Below are 20,932 nucleotides of genomic sequence, written 5' to 3'. Positions count from 1 at the left end.
CATTTGGTTCTTTAGCCGTCAGAATTGTTGTCTGAAGACCAACAAGGATACCCAATGGATTTATTTTGCCAAATGGATCATCATGGCATTGCCGTATTGGTCCATTTGATCGACCTTTGTTTTTATTATTTATTTTCTTTTCTTTTCAGTTGTTACAGACGGGACAGACATGAGTGAGGGATAGGAAAGGGAGAAAGAAAGAGGAAGGAAAAGAAAAACAGAAGGGGAGAGGGACAGTGAGAAAGGAAACTTAAAAAGAGAAAGAATAGAAAACAAGCAAAAAAAACCAGAGCAACAGACTAAACACAGCACCATCGCATTAATCTAGCTAAGTGTAAACAGCAGTAAATACTAAATATTGAATGTTGTTGTGCAGCACGCAGGACAGACAGCGCACAATGTGCTTTGAAGTAGCAGCCAAGAAAGGTGTGATTTAAGTCTACGAACAGTGAACACCCGTGTGCACACCTGTGTGGATCGGCGTGCTTGTATTCAAATGGTTTCCCCATGTAATGGTCTGCTAGAGGATGTAGAGAGCCATAGCCCCGCCCCCAGGGCATGAAGCAGGCATGGAGGAGATCCAGGCCCCAGACATCCAGAGGCCCCAGAGTGCGAGAGCCCAAGGAGGACCGCCGGAGGGGCATCCGTGCCACCTTCATGGGAAGGGCTAAGGATCCCCAGACGAGGGGTCACCCAGTAGCCACCGGGCAGAAGCTAGAGGGGGCTGCACCGGCGTGCCCGCCGGCTCTGCCGGCAGCCAGCTGTGCCAGAGTGAACCGAGCCGCAGGCACAGAGGCCGGAGGCCCGAGGGCCCCCCGCGCCCCGGAAGAGGCCTGACCGAGCAACAGGTGCCAGGCCCCGCCAAGTAGCCACCGGGAGTGAGCTGGTACATGACCTGAGCGCCCAGCCCCGGACACCAAGAACCACCAATGCACCGACCCCTGAGGGCATCAGTCACCGGCAGGGAGTGTGGTGAGGGGAGATAGGCCTCCACACTTTGGAGGGCCTGGGAGTTCCCAGAGAGGTGGAGTCTAAGACCCGACCTGACTTCCTGAGCTCGTGGACAGAAGTTCTTTGACGTCCAATGAAAGTCCTTCCTAAGGGGTCTCAGATCCGACCCTGAACTCCTGTGGCTCCTCCCACAGTTTTACCGCTATTTCGACATTGATATGCCGAGGTCACCAGACAGAAGCGCCCTGGATTCATGGTGATGATCACATCTACAGCCGATGTTACTGCACCATTATTTGTTTGTTTCTAACTGTTGTTGTTAGGCTTCAAACCTCGTAATGGCCACGCCTGGCCTTCTACTACTGTTTCTATATAAAAACATTTAATTCACATTACATTTTAACATAATTTAATAATATCAACATTTAGCAGTAAATCAGAAATAAGAAACAGATATGTGTCAAGTATTTTGCAGGATTTAACATTTTCACCCCTGAAGTCAGCAAAATAACATTCATCTGTAGTGTAAGCTGTCAGATCACTGGTGTCAGCTGGTGTCCACCTGTATTTAGTTTGGAGGAATCAGTGAGTAAGTGAAACTAACTTCTGTCTGATGACACTGAGGCAAGCTGTTGAAAATATGCTGAACTTTCTGTCAATATGCACTGCTGTTAGCTGCTGTTAGCCTCTTTTAGCCTCTATTAGCTGCTGTTAGCTTCTGTTAGCCTCTATTGCTGCTATTAGCCTCTATTAGCTGCTATTAGCCTCTATTCGCTGCTGTTAGCCGCTGTTAGCCTCTATTAGCTGCTATTAGCCTCTATTAGCTGCTGTTAGCCTCTATTAGCTGCTATTAGCCTCTATTAGCTGCTGTTAGCCTCTATTAGCTGCTGTTAGCCTTTATTCGCTGCTGTTAGCTTCTGTTAGCCTCTATTTGCTGCTGTTAGCCTCAGTTACTGAAACTGTCTCTGAAGTGGATCTAACTATGTTTGATGTGAGGATGGAATAAAACTGTTTATCTGAGGCAAAGTGTGATTTTTAGGACACTCGAGCCAAACATTAGCTGTTGTTGTTTAGCTGGCTCTTTGCTAGCTCTCCGAGGTCATTCAGGGCTCATTAATAACAGCAGTTTGAGCTCCTTTAGGTGAAGTAACTTCATTTCCCTCCACTCCGGAGAGCTGAGGCCCGTCAGGTTTTATTTTCCACTGATATCCCTCGCTTGCTCTAAAACTACGTCTTCTTATTTATAGTCTGACTGCAAAAGCTGACTGTGAGAAATTATTTCAACATATTCTGTTATGGGGTGACCAGGTCTCACAGCAGGAGGTGAAAAGGATTGTTAAGCTCTAATTTAACGTAATTAAAGTTTACTATCTGAAAACAATATGAAAAATATTTTATTTGGCAGATCCACAAAGACAAAGACACTCCTGATAACAATGAAACAGGAGACATCAAAGGAAAAGAAACTTTAAAGGTTAAAACAGTTCATTTAAATACTGCTCATTAATAATCAGAATAAAACCTGACCGCAGAAACATCATTAACATCGTTATTAAATCAGTTACAGGAGACATCAGAGATGATGTGCTTTTCCATTTCCTCAGTTTCATCTTTACACAGGTGCTGGCAGCTGATTGGCTTAAATGGTCACCACTGACAGGCTGTCGGTGCTGCATTGGGTCAGGTGAGAACTGGGCCCATAGGTGTGTCTGTGGGAGGGGCTACACAGAGAAAATCACTGCTGATTGGCAGATGCAGCACTCTGTGTCCACCGTGGAAATGATCCTCCTGTTAGTAACGCTGTGCAGCGGCGGGTCCTCACCAGCAGGTGGAGACGCGGTGATGCTGGAGTCCTCATGGACACAGTTTTCCAAACTTCAGAAGGTTCATTTGTTCTGTCACTCACACATTCCCCTCATGTGACCAACATCTCTAAAGTTAGAAATATCCTGTCTCAGAGTGACGCTGAAAAACTAGTTCATGCATTTATTACTTCCAGGCTGGACGACTGTAATTCATTATTATCAGGAAGTCCTAAAAACTCCCTGAAAAGCCTTCAGCTAATCCAAAATGCTGCAGCAAGAGAGCAGATTTCTCCTGTTTCGACTTCCTGTCATTTCAAACCCTCACAGACACACGTGTGTCTTGAATGATCTCCGTGAGATCGGCACTGTTGGGATTTTTTAAAAGGCTTTTGGATCGTTGCACAAAATAAATATTCACAGTTTAAACATTCGCAGTCGGCTACAAACAAACTGCATTTTCAAACCTGCTGACCTCAGGATGAGGGGGGACTTCCCATGATGCATCATGGAAGCTAAACTGGGAGGTGACCTCCTCACTAAGGCCAGCAGGTGTCGCTGTGCTGGGTGTTCTGGTGCATTTATCGTGCGCCACACTCCATCACCTGAGGGTAAACAGTGTAAACAACATTACAACATCACCCAGCACTCAGACGGTGTTCCTGATGGAGTAGACCTCCCCTCTAGCCATGACCATCCTCGCCACGGCCTGCACCAGATCGTAGACCTGCTGACCGTCCCAGTGGTCCGGGTTGTTGTTGAGGACGTGGTACCTGTAGCCCACTTTGAAAAGCAGCTCAGGTCCCAGCGCCCGGAGCTGTCTCTCGATGTCTGGAGCCGCCAGGTTAGTATAGGTGCAGAGGAGCCTGGTGTACCTCCACACGTCCATCCCAAAGAACTCCTCCACCTGCCTCATGGCGGCTAGATCCTCCACGGTGGGGGACCCCACCCTGAGGACCAGCAGGACGGCGTGGGGCCTCAGCATGTTGACACATGTGGAGATGTCCCTCTTCACGGCATCGTCTGATGTTTCCGAGAGACCGGGAGTCTCGGCTACGGTCACCTGGTGGCCGAACACCCACTCGCTCTGCCAGCAGCACGATGACGTCCCTTAAGAGAGGATTCCACCAGTTTACTCTGAACATGCTCCCAGTTTGAGCCGTTTGACCTCCTACACTAAGCTAATGTTAGCCGTGTAGGGGAGCCAAAGAGGCTACGGCTAAATCCGTCCACAGACGGGTTAGACTTACCTGAGGATGGACCGCCTGGACTGAAGGCAAGCCTTCCTAGGATGGCGTTCCCAGTGGAGCTCTTCCCCACTCCAGGCCTCCCAACAAGCACCAGTCTGAGGTCGGACACTGAGATGGAGAAAGTCTGCTGTTAAAACGAGATTTAAAGGATCATTTTAAGCTCCGTGTTTCCTGTTTCTGTGGGTCTGAGAGGAAACGACAGACGCTTTAAAGTCGTCATCGATATTCTTCATGATGTCACACAGCCCCTCCCTCACGCTTTAAAGGAAGAGTGCAAAGTACCGAGGACGGCACGACTTGGACTTCTACAGAAACTCAAAGATCGCTGTACCTCACACTGGGAGGGGTCACAGCACATGTGATACCTGTGTAACGCTGCAGGAGCGAGCGCTCCTCCTCCAGGGGGAGGCGCCAGCCTGGCCACAGACATTTAACCAAGTTTGTAGCGTCTTCGAAATCATCGAACTCGTCCTCGTCGTTTCTGGCCGTTACTTCGTCCGGCCAACAGAAGCTGAGGTTCTGTCTCAGGCGGTCAGCGTCAAACGTCAGCACCTGAAGGATCAACAGGATGTTTTTAAAGGAAACCTGCAAACGTCTGAACTCTGACGGTTCACCTGTGTTACGTTCAGGGACAGTCGGAAACGTTAAGGCTGAGAGAACACGTGTGAACCTACATGATCACAACAAATAATCATGTTCGAGGTCCTGGGGTCCGTTCTTTGTACCTCGCTTACTACAGCCAAGATCAAATCATCGCGCCATCTTTGAGCTCGCTATTCCGCTACTCCGAACACACCTGTTGTTGACGATTAGTACAGCTGGATGAAGTAATGTGAGATCACTGGGTGGCTTAAAAGGGGCTACGCATCGATAGTAGAAACATTGATCGGCAACCCTTTGATTGGTCGGCGAAAATGTCGAAGGAGCGCGCTCAGTAGTTTTCGGCAGCAGAGCAAGAACTCTTGATCGAGGGATTTCAGGAGTTTCAGAGTTTAATTAAAACGCAAGGGAACACTGCAAAGGCTGCAAAAGCAAGGAGAGAGGGCTGGCAGGAAGTCGCTGACAAATTAAACTCGTAATAATTTATTATATTATATTACATTATATCCTCTTTCACATTAGAGCCACAACAGGACCCACTAGAACATGGGAACAAGTAAAAGTGAAATATAAGAATATTCTACAGAATGGTAATATTTATCACTTATATTGCTTTTAGTCTCTTGAAAAGAGACCCTGAAATAATCTGTTTGTTTGTTTATAACAGCAACCAAGAAAAGGGCAGAGCAAAAAAAGACAGGTGGTGGTCCTGCACCCCCTCGTCACACCCCGGCAGAGGAGCTGGCCCTGGGGTTGAATGCTCTCCTTATCAATCTTGCACCTTCCGCAATGGGTTGCTCGCGTACAAACGGACAGGACATGGCTGCGACAGACTTCCCAAATCCACCTTCGCTTTTATAGCCGTGGTCTCTCATCTTGATTACACGAAGTAATTTACTATTACTACTCTAAAATATGAATTACATCTGAAATAATCAAATACATGAAATAGAATGATTAATAGTACATTTCCCTTTTTTTAGGAAATGACCTGTATGTATCTGTATGAAATCAATAAAAGAATCAAATACTGCATTATCTTTAGTTACATTGATAATATTTATTTATGGAAAAATATCGCTGTTGCTTTCATATAAATGAAGCGGACATACCTGAGTGGCCGCGATCTAATCCTGTTTACATAAAGTAAGCCTGCTCCCAAGCAGGTTTACGCTTACGGATCTGTTGCTATGACAGCAAGTCCCGGATGAGCTTCGGAGAACCGAACGATCCAAGATCACGCGAAATCGTCAACAATCAAATCCAGCTAACTTACTTAGCGAGGTACGAAGAACAGACCCCTGCAGTCAAACATAAACCAGCTTCTCAAGCATGCCAACAGCTGCAGTTCCTCTGACGCCCAGCAGAGGCAGCAGTGAGTCTCCATAGATGAGGAGTATTCAACTAAAATTTGAGGAGGTCCAGTTGGAGAAAATCTTCTCAAGCAGAGGTCCGGGACATCATAATAATAACTTGCGTTATGAATTAGAGAAAATAAATAAAATGACTAAATTGTGCTTCATTTCAGAAAAAAGCAGCAGGTGGAGTTTTTTCTTTCTCTTTCAATTCTCGACTTAACAGTTTTGATACGTTTTCAACAGCTAACATCGAAACATCTTACCAATTTTACAGTTTCTCTCTCTTCCCCTTATATCCACTTTCTGTTGTTCAGTGAGAGAACTGAGCTTCAGTTTGCCAGGATTGTAAATCTGGGCTCTGGGCTGGTGTCAGACCCGTTCTCGTACACATGTGTAGCTGCTCATTGGTGAGCCTGGAACGATATTTAGTTTTTATTATGTTCATTGTGGAGAAAGCTGCCTCACAGCTGTATGTGGAGCCGAACATGGTCACGATGTGCTACTTTCCTCAGATGTGGGAAAGCTGTCTCAGAGACCATTTGGAGCCAGAAAGGCAGGTTCAGTCCTCCCAAACTGCTCTTTCAGGGCCACATCTGCTTGGAGATCAACCAGCTGCATTTGAAGAGGCCCAGCGTTTGCTGTGTGACTTCCTCTGAGAACCCTCTGACATCAGTGATGGGTCTTTACATGGTGAGCTGCTGTCCAAAGCTGAAGCTATCAAAACGTTTGCTGAAGTTTTCAATCAGCTTATCAACAAAGTCAACTCTCTCTGTCCCTTCACTGTTGGGGAGTGTTCAGTCTCCTCGCAGGTCTTCTTTGAACTCTTCAGGTTTCCTCTGAAAGCAGCGGACAGCTGTCATCACATCACAGCTGCAGCCTTCAGTTCATTCAGGTGTGAAGTGATAGCAACCAAAAAAGGTCACAAATCCATGTTTTTCCATCATTAAAAAAGAGAAAAGTTTGGTGCTTCCTGACTTTCCAGCTCTTTGTCTCACGGTGGCGTTTGCTGGATGATCGTGTCTGCGTCGGTCTTCTATTTTCCGTGTTCACTTTTCTCGCTTTTGAAAGCGCCATACTTGTTGTACCTCTTGTGACTCCCTGTATCGTTATTCGCCTCTCACCATCTCTTTCCCCTGTGTCTGCGATCACCTTGAATGCACAGATTTGATTGGCCAAGTAGCGTCACATGGGTGGCTTAGCTCGCACACAATTGGTTTGTCTGTTCCCTGGTCGATTAATGCGAGGTAACGTTACTGCTGAAAATTGAATCGCCTCGTCAAAATTAAAAGCATTTTAATATTTTGTTAAGTATAGGTCTGCCATAGATGTTAAAACTACAGCAGAAACAAACATCTTTAGAATTCACCTGTTTAAACTGTATTAAGGCTTATTAAGGGCGTGGCCTCTTTAACAGGTGGATGGTGACTGTTGGACTACAGTGTTGTTTTTTCACCTGTCTCGAGCAAAGACTGTTGGATCATCCATCCATGGAGGAAAAATGAAAATATGAAGAGAAACAAAGGATTTGGGTTCATATCCTGCAGCAGTGGCGCTCCCACAGCTCTGACTCACGACCGTCTGCCTGCATGTTGCAGAGAATCACCTGCTGCAGCATGAAGCTTTCATACACTCTGTGGATGCAGACAGCAGGCTACGAGATCTTCTCATAATATGAAATATATATTTAAAAAACGAAGACAAACATGTTGCTTGTCTAACACAACGTGCTTCAGGTGTGTAAAGAGTGATGAGGAGCAGATACCCGTCTGTGCTGCACGTGCAGGGCGACGGCGACATTGTCCCAAACATAAAACACTCGTCCAATCAGCTGCTGAGCATCCAGGTGGTTCCCATCAGGTCTGTGGATCAGCTCATAACTGTGGGAACAACACACACACAGACACACACACAGACGCACACAGACGCACACACACACAGACACACACACACACACACACACACACACACACACACACAGAGAAGCCAAACTGAGTTGTGTTGCACCATGAAGATCATTGCACTGATTTCAGCAGACGTCTCTGTGTACACCTCCACAGTGGGTTCGTGCGTTTTGTGCACAGTCGCAGTTTCACAGGATCACGGTGCAGCTTGCAGGCCGCATGCTTCTTTCAACCTTACATACAGGACATTTGCACAATGAGTGAAACCAGCAGCCTCGTATGAACAAAGGGCTGAGAGGTCAGAGGTCAGCTCCTTGATGGCCCATTGTGCTGTTAGCGAGCCAGTGCTGCTGGTTTCAGTCATCATGTCCTGTTTATAAGGTTGAAACCTGCAGTCAGCTGATGGTGACGCGTTTCTCCCACTGAAGACATCCAGATGAACAGCATCAACCTTTTGGGATCTACTTACCTGTGTGATTCTTACCTGTGTGATTCTAACCTGTGTGATTCTTACCTGTGTGATTCTAACCTGTGTGATTCTAACCTGTGTGATTCTTACCTGTGTGATTCTTACCTGTGTGATTCTAACCTGTGTGATTCTAACCTGTGTGATTCTTACCTGTGTGATTCTAACCTGTGTGATTCTTACCTGTGTGATTCTAACCTGTGTGATTCTTACCTGTGTGATTCTAACCTGTGTGATTCTAACCTGTGTGATTCTTACCTGTGTGATTCTTACCTGTGTGATTCTTACCTGTGTGATTCTAACCTGTGTGATTCTAACCTGTGTGATTCTTACCTGTGTGATTCTTACCTGTGTGATTCTTACCTGTGTGATTCTAACCTGTGTGATTCTTACCTGTGTGATTCTAACCTGTGTGATTCTTACCTGTGTGATTCTAACCTGTGTGATTCTAACCTGTGTGATTCTTACCTGTGTGATTCTTACCTGTGTGATTCTAACCTGTGTGATTCTTACCTGTGTGATTCTAACCTGTGTGATTCTTACCTGTGTGATTCTAACCTGTGTGATTCTTACCTGTGTGATTCTAACCTGTGTGATTCTAACCTGTGTGATTCTTACCTGTGTGATTCTTACCTGTGTGATTCTTACCTGTGTGATTCTTACCTGTGTGATTCTAACCTGTGTGATTCTTACCTGTGTGATTCTAACCTGTGTGATTCTTACCTGTGTGATTCTAACCTGTGTGATTCTTACCTGTGTGATTCTTACCTGTGTGATTCTAACCTGTGTGATTCTTACCTGTGTGATTCTAACCTGTGTGATTCTAACCTGTGTGATTCTTACCTGTGTGATTCTAACCTGTGTGATTCTTACCTGTGTGATTCTAACCTGTGTGATTCTAACCTGTGTGATTCTTACCTGTGTGATTCTAACCTGTGTGATTCTTACCTGTGTGATTCTTACCTGTGTGATTCTTACCTGTGTGATTCTTACCTGTGTGATTCTAACCTGTGTGATTCTAACCTGTGTGATTCTTACCTGTGTGATTCTTACCTGTGTGATTCTAACCTGTGTGATTCTTACCTGTGTGTCTTACACATGGCCTCCGGTCTCCAGATGAAGCGTCCGTCTCTATAAGCGCAGACGGCGTCCGGGTCATCACGAGGGAGCAAAGGAAACCTTGAGAAGAGCTGCTGATTGGCCGGGCTGTGGACCAGCACAGAGTACTGCACTTCCTGTTTGTACAGCGAGGTCTTGAACACCCTCATGATGGGCGGAGCTCCGGAGCAAAACTGGAGATGATAGAAGCAGAAGACACACACCTGTTACACACCTGGTGTGGTGGATTTGTGCACAGCTGTGGTTTCACAGTTTCCATCCACTCATCACGAGCACAGCTCCTTCTTTTCACGGGGTGGACGATCGTACAGCAGACGAGAGCTGGGTGCACGTTTGCTGAGGTTTGAGAGCTTCAGCTTTCACCGCTGTGGCCAAACGGCTCAGACTGTGTCGTCTGTTAATAACCCTGAGACAGGAGGGTGTGGACATGAAGGGGACCAGGTGATGATGAGGTCGTCTACCTGAGCTCTGAGTTCTTTCAAGGTTCAACGATCTCACCAGCGGCACATCTTAACATTAACATCACAGCCACAGCACAGAAAACCCCCTGGTGGATCTAAACCCTCCTTAAATAGGTGCAGACCACACCTCCAGAAAGTTTGAGTCCTAAATAGTCCACCTACAAATCAACATGTACAGTGAAATGCAGCGGTAACTACAAAGCTAACGGCAGTTAAATAAGACACAAACTGACTAAATCAACTCAAACTAAAGATTCAGATTGTCCCCCCCTCAGCTCTCATCCAATGGTTTATCCCACTGACGGTGGATAATTAGCATCATGTGCACTCCAGGAATCTAGCCTTCAGGAAGTTGACCTTAAAAGACAGAGTGGTTAGTGGACTTCAAAATAAAAGCACCCAGCACCCTCACATGAAAACACATTTCAGCAGCACTCATTAAAGACTTCTCATCCTGAGTGGATCAGAGATGATTTCAGATTGGTTCGTTGATGTCATTAAAGACGTCGTCTGCTGCACAGTCGCCTCCCTGTAAAAAAGCAGCCTGACCTCCACGACATGATGGAAGCTGCTGCCAGCAGTTTACTGTCTTTGTTGTGCTCTGAATGTTTCTCACATGTTTCTGTGTCATAAACTTGAGCATCTTTGTCGTTATTCTGACTCGTTTTTCATATTTGACTTGAATGATTTGGTGCCACAGAGTTGAGCTGACTCAGTTTCAGTTCTTAGACACAGTGTCGTGTCTTCCTGTGGTTCCATTAACTTGAACCATGCTGAGGCTGTTTTAGTGTTTCCTCTTAATCACACTCAGTCGTTCTGCTTTCCTCTCTCACTGAACCCGTGTGCTGACAGAGGAGTACCTGCTGGCTGTAGGCGCTCAGCACCTCCTGCAGGGGGAAGGTGAAGCGGTACGAGCCCAGCCTGGACTTCTCGCTGAAGGCCGGAGAGGAGGCGAACCTCCACAGGAAGCTCCGCTGCCTCGCGGCCTGCTCCTCCGTCCGGTTTGGGCAGGTCTCCTCTAGCAGCCTCGTCTCGGCCTCCTGGATCTCCTCGCGTCCCACAGCCAGACTCCACCACACCAGGACCTGACAGTGAGGGTCCCCGAAGCCGTCGTCCACCCTGATGCAACACAAGCCGCGTCGCTCCGTGTCGTGTTTGACACGGCTCACGTGGAACTCGGGTCGGGGGTACGGAGGGATGTCTTCACTGACGATGTACTGGTTCTCCAACCCACACCTTTGAACTTCCTGTTTCAGATGATTCAGCCTGGAGTGCTGACAGTACAGGAAGTGCTCTAAACGCCCTCTCCTGTTTCTCCGTGTCCGCATGATCACAGGTCGATCCGGGCCTCTGTGGTGGAGCTGTTGCTGCTCACGTCTGTCTCGCTGCTCCAACGAACGCTGCGAAGCACAAAAAGTCATCATCAGCGTCAAACTGAGGATCAGACGAGTCGGAGAAGCTCGGCCGAGTCAAACATCAGCAGCTGGACTGACGCTCGCACCTCTGTGGTGGTTTGGAGCTCTGCTAAGTCATTTCCTGCCTGGTCGCAGTGTCTCCTACTCTCAGTGATCTCGCTGCTAACAGATGCTTCTGTGTGTTTGTGCGCACAATGTTCTCACTTCCTGTCTCGTTGACGTCTTTGAGCCTTTTTCCGTCTCCGTGTCCCTGCAGTGACTCTGCCTCTTTGCTTTTATCATCGTTGTTTGCTCTTTTCCATCACGCTGAGTCTCTGCGTGGTCTGTGTGTTGCTGGTGTTTTGTGTTTGCTCTTTCTGTCCTCTCACACACTTTTGTGTCTCTGTTTATTCTCAGTTACTCTTTGTGTTGCTGTGTTCAGTGTTTGTTGTTTGTCAGTCAGTTACAGTGAATCTGTGATTGTTAAGTACACACAGTTTCTGTATGAGTTACCTCCATGACGCGCAGCAGCAGCCCCGCCCCTTCAGTCCTCCGGTAGGTGACGTGTTGGTGCCACAGCCGGCATGAGTCACGGTGGACGAGTTTTCCTGCTGTTTCCACGGAGTCAGCCCTGCGAGTCCGGCTCGGTTTAAAATCCTCTCAGCGGCTCCCGGACACACCGCACATGCGCAGTAAACTTCCTGCAGCTGTCACAGCTGGAGTGTGACAGCTCGGTCCGGCTGTCACCTGAAGACTCCACGGTGCCGCGTCAGCTGCGCCTGTGGGCGTGGCCGTCTGAACTCTGTAAACAGGTAGATAACAGCTGATGGAGGAAACATGCTGTCACGTGACTATTCACCCCGTGTGAGGCGCCCCCTGCTGCAGAGGCAGGCACCACACACACACACACACACGTGAATTTATAAAACGTGTAATAATAATGTGAATGCATCGTGGTCAAATGACGTCACATACTAGACACCTGTAGCATTGAGCGATCAGCTGTTCCCATCAGTGATGTCATCTAACTGCGCTTTGTTTAATCAAGATTTAAAGACCTGCCGCTGTTTTTACACGCTTTAGGTTAAAGACTTTTATTTTGAAAGATGTAATCAACGGAAGTTATTAATGTTGTCAGCAAAGGAGCCCTGCCACTTCCGGTTAGTTTAATCATTAAAGTAAGTTAAATAGCATGTATGAAGTGTGTGTGACGTTAAAACGGTGAGAGGAGCTTTGGGTGAGGCGCGGAGCTGGAAAACTCTTTGTCCGGTTTAAAGCTCGTTTCCGGTCCCAGCTGCCGTCAGCCACGTCAGAGGACCGCACCTGTTCAGGTAAGACAGCCACAGAACTCTGTTTATAACTGTCAAAGTTTTAAACTCCTCTATCTGCGTGGATCAGCATTCATGCAGCACACCAGACTCCGTTTAAAAAACGTCACGTTTTAAAATCCACACTCGGTAACACTGATCAATGCTGGCTCCGTGGACTCGGATGTTTCTCTGTAGACCAGACTCCGTTTAAAAAACGTCACATTTTACGGTACCTGAACCAGTGGCAGAGACTAATGCTGGCTTCCTGACGACTCGTGAGGCCAGTGACCTTCTCTACAGTTCTGTATACACACTGCACCAAACTCCATTTAAATTCTTCTCATTTTTAATACCCGCCTCAGTAACACAGGCTGATATTTGCCTGTGGACACAAACAGGGCTCCAAACCACTGAAATAGCTTTTGAAGTTAACTGATGTCCCTCGTTGGAAGTAATCGATGCGTGTCACAGATTTAAAAACGTCACAGACTAAAACATGTTTGGATTACAACCACAAACTAAGGAGCAATAGAGACGAATCCTAACAACGAGCTTGTTTCCATCCTTTGCAGGTGTGTTAGTCTCACCTGTCTGAGGCTTGAAGCTCTCCTGTCTCCAGGATGCTCCAGGGGCCGTACGGCGACCCGGACCAGGGCCGGCTCCTCATCCGGCTGCCCTTCAAGATCTTCGCCGTGGTGACGGTTCTGCTGCCGGTCACCGGCTTCATCGCCTGCATCATCGTCTCCCTCATCTACCACTACGAGGACACGACGCACGCACACTGTAAGGTAAATGTGGAAGCACGCAGACGTCAGCAGGAAACACGTTTCTCTGCACAGACGTTAAAGAAGATCACTCAAAGTGTCTTTTATTTTGAAATTAGAAGCAGTAAAACATTCTAAATGTCTGTAATTCTTCATGAAACAGACAAGATGATGTCACTTCCACCTGGCGAGGGGCGTGACCTTTGTATCACCTTTGAATCGTAGTGTGGTGTTTGGTTTTAGTCGTCTCTTTAACCGGCAGCGTTTATGTTTGACCTTCAATTAAGTCAGTTTGATCTGCACGGCGCCCGATCACAGCAACAGTCGCCTCGCTTTAAATCATCAGGACGAGGCATTCTATTCTATTCTATTCTACTCTATTCTATTCTATTCTGTATGACCCCCTGTGAGCAGCACTTTGGCGACAGTGGGAAGGAAAAACTCCCTTTTAACAGGAAGAAACCTCCAGCAGAACCAGGCTCAGAGAGGGGCGGGGCCTGTCAAGGAAATCTGGGCTTTAAACGTGTGTTAAACGTTCAGCACTTCCTGTTTTTAACGGCGTGCTGTAGCAGGAGAGGCGTTCACGGCGGAGTGACTTTCAGAGTTTCTTCTTCCAGGTATCCAACTACCTGCCGTCCATCAGCTCCTCCGTCGCCCACGTGCCGGAGCGCTACATTTGGCGTGTCTGCATCGGGCTGCACTCGGCGCCGCGGTACCTGATGTCCTTCGCGTACTTCAGCTTCTACCGTGGGCGCTTTGGCGGTCGGGAGCGGCTGCTGAGCGGGCTGGCGCTCCTCTGCAGCCTCGCCGAGAACACCGGCCTGCTGCTGCTCACATACGTGTCGTCCAAAGAAAACCACCGTGAGTACGCGGCGGTCAGCTGACCGTGAGCGTCGGGCGTCTCTAATCTGAAACGTTGATGACTGTCTGTCTCCACAGGTTACCATGACAATGGGTTCAGAGTGTTCACAGGGAGCTCGCTGGTGCACATGCTCATTACGTGCCGGCTGTGGTACGTGATGAAGAGGAGCTTCGAGAGCGCAGAGGTAACTCGACCTCCGTCAAACATCTGGTTTGCACATGTGTCACCAGGAGCAGAGATGAAGCTCCCACAGCTGTGGATCCGTCACACCAACGATTCAATCTGTTGGAGTGACGTCACCAACGCCACTTTAACTTCATCGCTCTCGTTTATCGTTTCGTTGTAAATGATCTGCAGAGCTGTGTCCTTCTCAGGAGGACGCATCCTATCGCTGGAAGCTGCGTCTCTTCGTTTTAAACGCCACCTGTTGTTTGGCTTCCTACTTACTCTACGAACGCCACAACGACCGCTGTGAACCTGGAGGTAAGTCGGTCACGTTGATAACCGGGTTCAGAGGGACTTCTGTCTGGAGGAGGTGCTGGTTCCAGTCTTTGAGACCAGAGACGTCCTCAGCCTCCCTGAGAACGTCTCTGTCAGACCTGCTGCTCTGTTAGTTTGGTGTTTGTTAGGCCTTTGCCGGGTTCCTCAGGGTGTCCTGTGGGTGGTGCATCAGCAGTATGATGGGTATCAGTTGGTACAACAGCAGCGAGTGCTTGCTTCGTATTCCTGGTGTGTGTTGGACTCTCGCCTGCCTCTTTGCTCTCTACCCTCTCGATCTTGGCTTCTGGATTTTGGCATACTGCTCTTTATTTTCTTCATATTACGCTCATCGGGTGTCTGTGCATTATTAACACATGACCAGCAAACACTCCTAGACCTCCGTTTCTCCTGTTCACATCGCTTCGATCGACGCTGGACTCTGGGACTGACAAAACTGACAGTTTTCCAAACTGAAGAGCTGCAGACGGTATCCATGGAGACTCTGCAGGTGTTTGGTTTGTCCGGCCTGGCCCAAACTTCTCATTGATAGCAGTCTCAGCCTGAGCACAGTTTAGACATCACCGTCTAAACTCATGTGGCAACAGGAAGTGCCATGACTTACACTTTGATGCAGCGCTGCAGACCGGAGCTTCCTCCGTCTGGAAGCCTCACGGAGACGGTGTGAAAACTGATTCTTCATCGTTGCTGTAACTCGGATACACTGACCTGTCTGCTCTCTCTCCAGTCTACACCTTGTTCGCCTTCATCGAGTACCTGATGGTCTTCTCCAACATCGCCTTCCACTTTACGGCTTTCTGGGACTTTGGCAGCAAAGAGCTGATCGTGGCCACGCCGCTAATACGACACTGAGCTCCGCCCAGAGAGACGGAGTTCTTCTTCTATTGTTGCTTTTAAACAGCTGGGTTTAAAGTCTGAACTGTGTCAGTGCAGTGAAGCCTGCGTCCCTCTGCTATGTGCTGATCATACGGCTGCTGTGTGGTTAGTCGGAGCTCCAGCAGCTTTTCAGAGAAACTAATGTGAAGCTGAGATCCAAAGTCATCCAAAATCAAAGTTTGTTAAATGTTATATATGACAAATGTTAAAGCTGGGAGTCGTTATCCTGTTACGCAAGCTTTTAAAACCTTTTTTTAAATGTTTCTTACATATTATTCAGTTTTTCTGTTTACAGAGTTTTTAATCCGTCACTGTGACTCACACTGCTGTAAACATCTGTCTCTGCTCCTTAATAAAACCGAAACACTGAACTGTTGGTTTATGGCTGCTCTTCATCTTTATTGTCCACTGACACAGTGTGATAGAATACAATAGAATAGAATAGAACAGCCCTTTATTGTCATTGCACATGTACAACAAACTAATGAGAGCTCCACTTCACTGTGCAGGAGTAAAAGCAGAATATAAATACTACAGACATCAGGAATAAACTGCAAACAGGAGAGAGATGTAGAGTCAGGGGCAGACGAGAGAAAGGCGGGGTGGGCGGGGTCACCTGTGATGGTTCACAGACAGGAGGAGGTGGCGATGGCCTCCAGGGTTAGCAGTGATGTTTTGGGTGGTGTTAATGACCCTCTGTGCAGCCTTGCTGTTCTCAGTCGAGGCCCCTGAGTACCAACACCAGGCAGGAGGAGAGCACGGTCTCCACTGAGGAGGGGAGAAGGTCAGCAGCAGCTCCTGGTCCAGGTTCTTCTTCCTCAGGACACGGAGGAGGGGCAGCTGCTGCTGGGCCTTCTTTACCAGGGTGATGGTGGTGTGGGTCCAGGTGAGATCAGCAGAGATGTGGGTGCGTAGAAACCTGAAGGTGGAGACAGATTCAACCTATTCTTCAGTTATAGTGAGAGGGGAGTGGAGCTGTGCCTCCTGAAGTCCATTATCAGATGTTCAGATTACTGTCTGAGCTCCGGTGGGACATGTTCTCTACCTCCACCCTGTACGCATCTCCATCACACATGGGCCCAACCACGGTGGTGTCATCCTTATACTGGACGGAGACGGTGGGTGACAGCTGCAGGCGACAGGAAGACTTTTATTCTGAAGGACGTGGTTACCGGAAGTAGTAGTCTGTTGCCGTTACCGGAGCGTGTCTGTGTCCTCCGGTGAAATAACCGGTAAACTGTATTATAAACAGCGTAGAAAGTGTGCGCGCGACATTAAACGGGTGAGAGCGGCTCCGCAGCAGCCGTGTGGCGGGAAACGGACGCTGTTACAGGTGTGGAGCGGCGCTTCTGTCACAGTCACGGAAGTTGTCGGCTAACGTTGCTAGCTGCTGCGATTAGCTGGGCTGACAGGATTAGCTCCCGGGGCTGAGGACACCGGCGGGGGGCTCGATGGCAGCGAGGAGGAGCCAGCCCGGGGAGCCGTGAAGGTGAGCCTTGTCACCCGGCCTACCTGCTCACAGCCGCACGTCTGCCACGTCAGAGGACTGCGTCACCTGTACAGGTGAACAGGGACGTGTTCAGAGCGCAGACACGAGTAACCGAACTTTTTACTAATGTTTCTGTGCTGTGGGTGAAAAAATCAAAGTGCAGTGAGAACATTTACATGTTCAAATACGAAGCCTGACCTGTGCTGGTTAAACATGGTGAATATTCAGTTTTCAGTAAACTGCAGCGCAGGTGTGATCCAGACCAGCTGATGAATGATCCCCATAATCTCGCGGGGCGAGGACGCGCCAAACTCCGTTTAAAACTGCTAAGATTTGAACGTGCAGCTCCGCAGAGGCTCGTGTGTGTTTTAGGTGTCAGCGAACAAACAGCAGAAACCACAGATAGCTCTTAAATCGGTGACGTCACCACAGCGGGAAAATCCTCAGTTAGGATTGAAGCTCCTGGTGTGTTTACCTGTTTATGGCTCCACCCCCCCAGGATGCTCCAGGGGCCGTACAGCAGCCTGGACCGGGACCGGCTCCTCATCCGGCTGCCGTTCAAAAGCTTCGCCGTGGGGACGGTTCTGCTGCCGGTGACCGGCTTCATCGCCTGCATCTTCATCTCCCTCTTGTACCACTATGAGGACGCCACGTACACGCACTGTAAGGTGAGTGCTGATGGCGAAGGACACGTCAGCAGGAAGCTGCTGATTTATTGAAACCACAGCTGACGAGTCAAAATGTGCATGTCAGGCTTTTCAGACTCGCGCTGAGCGTCCGGGTAAAGCATTACCTGGTGGCGGTGCGGTGATGACGCTCCCACGCCACACCTCAGCCTCGGGTGTCATCAGGACCCGCCCACCTGATTCACCTGAAGTCATTTTTCTTCCAGGTGTCCAACTACCTCCCGTCCATCAGCTCCGCCATCGACGGTGTGCCGGAGCGCTACATCTGGCGCGGCTGCATCGGGCTCCACTCGGCGCCGCGGTACCTGGTGGCCTTCGCCTACTTCAGCTTCTACCGCAGCCGCTTCGCCAACAGGCTGCGGGAGCTGCTGCTGAGCGGGCTGGCGCTCCTCTGCAGCCTCGCCGAGAACACCGGCCTGGTGATACTCACGTACGTGTCGTCCACGGAAACCTACAGTGAGTACGGCGCGGTCGGCTGACCCAGGTCCTCCAATCAGGAGTTAGCCCTTCAGACGTGCTGACGGCCGTTTGTCTCCACAGGTGTTCATAAGTTCGGGTTCATCACGTTCATAGGGAGCTCGCTGGTGCACATGCTCATTACGTGCTGGCTGTGGTACGTCATCAAGAGGCACTACGTGAGCCCAGAGGTAAGCCGAGCTGTCGGCGTGCTGTGCGACCACGAACTTCAGTCGTTTGTCTCGTTTAGTCGTAACAGAGCTTTAGTCAGCGTGGCTGATGTTCTTCACCAGCTGTTTGGGAGAAACTTGATAAATTAGTTTAAAATGTCCTTCAAAGCTTCCTGTAGACAAACTGCTCGATCAGTCGGTCGCGGTGAGTTCAGGATGTTACAAAGCTCTGTGAGAGGATCAGTCTGTTTATGGAGGTTTTGTTCTTTGAGGAGCTCTTGTGGTACTTGAAGGCATCATGAGGGTTCCCATCCTGCTGCGAGCGTCCTCGTCCACGTCTGTGGAGGATTTCAGATGCTGACGGTGGTTCATGTTGTTCCTGTTGGGGTTCAGGTGACGCTGGGGCAGGTTTGGTTCTTCTAGGCATGATTGAGGGACTCAAACACTTCTGAGTCCTTGAGGAGGACTTTGGATTACTAGTAGGTCCTACTGGTACTTTGTCATTATGGTGGTTAAGTGAATTTCTGAGGAGGATCACATGATTCTGGTGGACGTGTTGAGGACGAAGCATCAGGTAGTCGCTTCTGTCTCTGTGTGAGGTGGTCAGGTGGTTCAGGACGTGGTTTTGGTGCTGCTGGTGAGGCTCCACGTGTACCTCAGAGACTGTGAGAACGTGATGTAGCTCTAGAAATACTAACACATCCCAGCTGTGGGTGTGGAGCTCCGTCAGGAGTGTTTGCTCCTCCGTTCTGAGGTTCTGTGCAGGTTTGGAGGCCTTCTTTGTTCCAGGAGTCCTAGAAGAAGATCTGGGGTTGGTCCTGTCAGCACCTGAGGCAGTTCTAGTCCTGGAGCCAGACTTTAGTGAACCTGCTGAGATGTGCTTGTTATGGTCTGCAGAACCTTCTAGCATTTCTTCTGTTTTGGTCGCCCGTGTTGGTGCTCAGGGAGAGTTTTGGGATACTTGGTGGGTTCCTTCGGTTCTCGTGGTGGTTCTGTGGTTCCTCGTGAGCTTCAGGGCTCTGCAGGAACGTCTCACTGGTCACATGGAGCAGTTTGCCTCTTTCTTTCATTTCTTTGGTAGTTTTCCATAAATCTGATGTTGATTTCGCTCTCTGTCCGTCTCAGGAAGTGACATCATATCGCTGGAAGCTGCGTCTCTTCCTGTTCAACATCAGCTGCTGTGTGATCGCCGCCTACTTCTTCAGACGCCACAACAAATACTGTGAAGCAGGAAGTAAGTGCCGCTCTGTGCTGCTGCTCTCCGTGTCTCACGCCGTCTCCGTGTCTCACGCCGTCTCCGTGTCTCACGCCGTCTCCGTGTCTCACGCCGTCTCCGTGTCTCACGCCGTCTCCGTCTCTCCTCCAGTCTACTCCCTGTTCGCCGCCTTCGAGTACCTGGTGGTCTTCTCCAACATGGCCTTCCACATGACGGCCTTCTGGGACTTCGGGAGCAAAGAGGTGACCGTGGCCACGCCGCCGGAGGACAAACGATACTGAGCAGGAGGGGGCGGGGCGTTTCTACCATTTCTGAACTCGAGAGCAGAGAGAGGAGTCTGATGACATCATTCCAACGACACCCTGACCTTCGGAGCGGGACGGCGTGATGGAGACGTGGACCAGAGTTCTTCTTCTTCTGTTGTTTCTGTAGTGCGCCTGTGTCTTTAAATTGTCAGAAATGATGCGTACTGATGATGTCACTGATGGATCAGCCCGCTGTAATGATGTCACACTTGTTTACAGAAACAGCTGATCAGGGTTTTAATGGTTTTATTTCCACACAGATAAAAACCATCACAGGCGCCTCAGAGACAAAATAAATGTGATGATGATGATGTCATGGTGGTGTTCTTCATCCTCGTCGTCACCTGACGTGTTTAGTTTATAAAAACAAAAAAGCTTTTCCAAAGTGCACGATGAATAAACGCTGAAGGAGAAAGTGTTGGAAATGTAAAGAAATAAAAATGAACCTTTGAGTAAAGAACAAAATGTTTTGACAGAAATCAGAGAGGCTGAGACGGTCTGAGCATGTGCAGACGATGGAGGCGGAGCTGCCGGGTGGGGGGAGGTCCTCAGAGGAGGTTCATGGCTGCAGTGTTTGTAGCTTAAACATTCCTGAAGCACACAGGAAATCGTTTCAGTTACACAGGACGTGAAACGCTGCGTCGGTTGGAGGCTGACAGACTTGCATTAATCGCTAACTAGTGACAGAGTCACACTGACGTGTGTTTCTGTGTCATGATCCAAGTGCTTCCTGATGAGTCCCGGGTCCTGTGACTCTGACCCCTGAAGGACAGAGGTCATAGTGCCATGTCACATGGTTATAACACATTCTTCTCTCATAAATGAACACAGTGGACGACTCACCGCTGCAGCTCTACAGTGAGCCTCTCACACTGATGCTTAGTTTCACTGTCATTTTCCTCTGAGGTATCGATTCTGTCACTAGTTAGCCTGAGTCTGTTAGCCACAACCAACCAATCACATGTTCACGTTTGCACTGACAGATGGAACTATGAACA

The 20,932-nt window shown here is 48.8% G+C and overlaps 3 protein-coding genes across 3 annotated transcripts; 2 read left to right on the top strand and 1 right to left on the bottom strand.

Moving 5' to 3' along the window:
- Positions 1 to 2,327: 2,327 nt before the first annotated feature.
- LOC148101037 (uncharacterized) lies at positions 2,328 to 11,315 on the bottom strand. The gene is made up of 6 exons (XM_087847592.1): positions 10,769 to 11,315; positions 9,412 to 9,620; positions 7,724 to 7,838; positions 4,369 to 4,555; positions 4,004 to 4,111; positions 2,328 to 3,863 (listed from the first exon to the last, which is right to left on the bottom strand). Exons 1-6 carry the CDS (start codon positions 11,234 to 11,236, stop codon positions 3,403 to 3,405), a joined length of 1,548 nt encoding a protein of 515 aa, XP_087703718.1. The 5' UTR covers positions 11,237 to 11,315; the 3' UTR covers positions 2,328 to 3,402.
- A 1,015-nt stretch (positions 11,316 to 12,330) lies between these two features.
- LOC102781330 (acyltransferase PGAP2-like) lies at positions 12,331 to 15,976 on the top strand. Its single transcript, XM_087847640.1, has 6 exons — positions 12,331 to 12,633; positions 13,185 to 13,400; positions 13,994 to 14,237; positions 14,316 to 14,422; positions 14,613 to 14,721; positions 15,464 to 15,976. Exons 2-6 carry the CDS (start codon positions 13,233 to 13,235, stop codon positions 15,586 to 15,588), a joined length of 753 nt encoding a protein of 250 aa, XP_087703766.1. The 5' UTR covers positions 12,331 to 12,633; positions 13,185 to 13,232; the 3' UTR covers positions 15,589 to 15,976.
- A 785-nt stretch (positions 15,977 to 16,761) lies between these two features.
- pgap2 (post-GPI attachment to proteins 2) lies at positions 16,762 to 20,245 on the top strand. The gene is made up of 6 exons (XM_006808268.3): positions 16,762 to 17,101; positions 17,601 to 17,769; positions 17,994 to 18,243; positions 18,328 to 18,434; positions 19,539 to 19,647; positions 19,780 to 20,245. The coding sequence occupies exons 2-6, from the start codon at positions 17,602 to 17,604 to the stop codon at positions 19,908 to 19,910; spliced, it is 765 nt and encodes a 254-aa protein (XP_006808331.1). The 5' UTR covers positions 16,762 to 17,101; position 17,601; the 3' UTR covers positions 19,911 to 20,245.
- The last annotated feature ends 687 nt before the right edge of the window (positions 20,246 to 20,932 follow it).

The sequence above is a fragment of the Neolamprologus brichardi genome, chromosome 10 (assembly GCF_056152115.1).
Source record: "Neolamprologus brichardi isolate AB-2024 chromosome 10, ASM5615211v1, whole genome shotgun sequence".
Classification (NCBI taxonomy): domain Eukaryota; kingdom Metazoa; phylum Chordata; class Actinopteri; order Cichliformes; family Cichlidae; genus Neolamprologus; species Neolamprologus brichardi.
This window is presented reverse-complemented; position numbering and strand designations above follow the sequence as displayed.

What these genes read in the sequence shown, in the direction of transcription:
- LOC148101037 (XM_087847592.1), bottom strand. Translation starts at nt 11,236, where the DNA reads ATGCGGACACGGAGAAACAGGAGAGGGCGTTTAGAGCACTTCCTGTAC. An exon ending in GCCATGTGTAAGACACACAG is followed by an intron (nt 7,839 to 9,411) that starts GTAAGAATCACA and finishes TTGTTCCCACAG; the next exon opens with TTATGAGCTGATCCACAGAC. An exon ending in GCTCCTGCAGCGTTACACAG is followed by an intron (nt 4,112 to 4,368) that starts GTATCACATGTG and finishes TCTCCATCTCAG; the next exon opens with TGTCCGACCTCAGACTGGTG.
- LOC102781330 (XM_087847640.1), top strand. Translation starts at nt 13,233, where the DNA reads ATGCTCCAGGGGCCGTACGGCGACCCGGACCAGGGCCGGCTCCTCATC. An exon ending in GGAGCTTCGAGAGCGCAGAG is followed by an intron (nt 14,423 to 14,612) that starts GTAACTCGACCT and finishes TGTCCTTCTCAG; the next exon opens with GAGGACGCATCCTATCGCTG. An exon ending in CGACCGCTGTGAACCTGGAG is followed by an intron (nt 14,722 to 15,463) that starts GTAAGTCGGTCA and finishes CTCTCTCTCCAG; the next exon opens with TCTACACCTTGTTCGCCTTC.
- pgap2 (XM_006808268.3), top strand. Translation starts at nt 17,602, where the DNA reads ATGCTCCAGGGGCCGTACAGCAGCCTGGACCGGGACCGGCTCCTCATC. An exon ending in GTCGTCCACGGAAACCTACA is followed by an intron (nt 18,244 to 18,327) that starts GTGAGTACGGCG and finishes TTGTCTCCACAG; the next exon opens with GTGTTCATAAGTTCGGGTTC. An exon ending in CAAATACTGTGAAGCAGGAA is followed by an intron (nt 19,648 to 19,779) that starts GTAAGTGCCGCT and finishes TCTCTCCTCCAG; the next exon opens with TCTACTCCCTGTTCGCCGCC.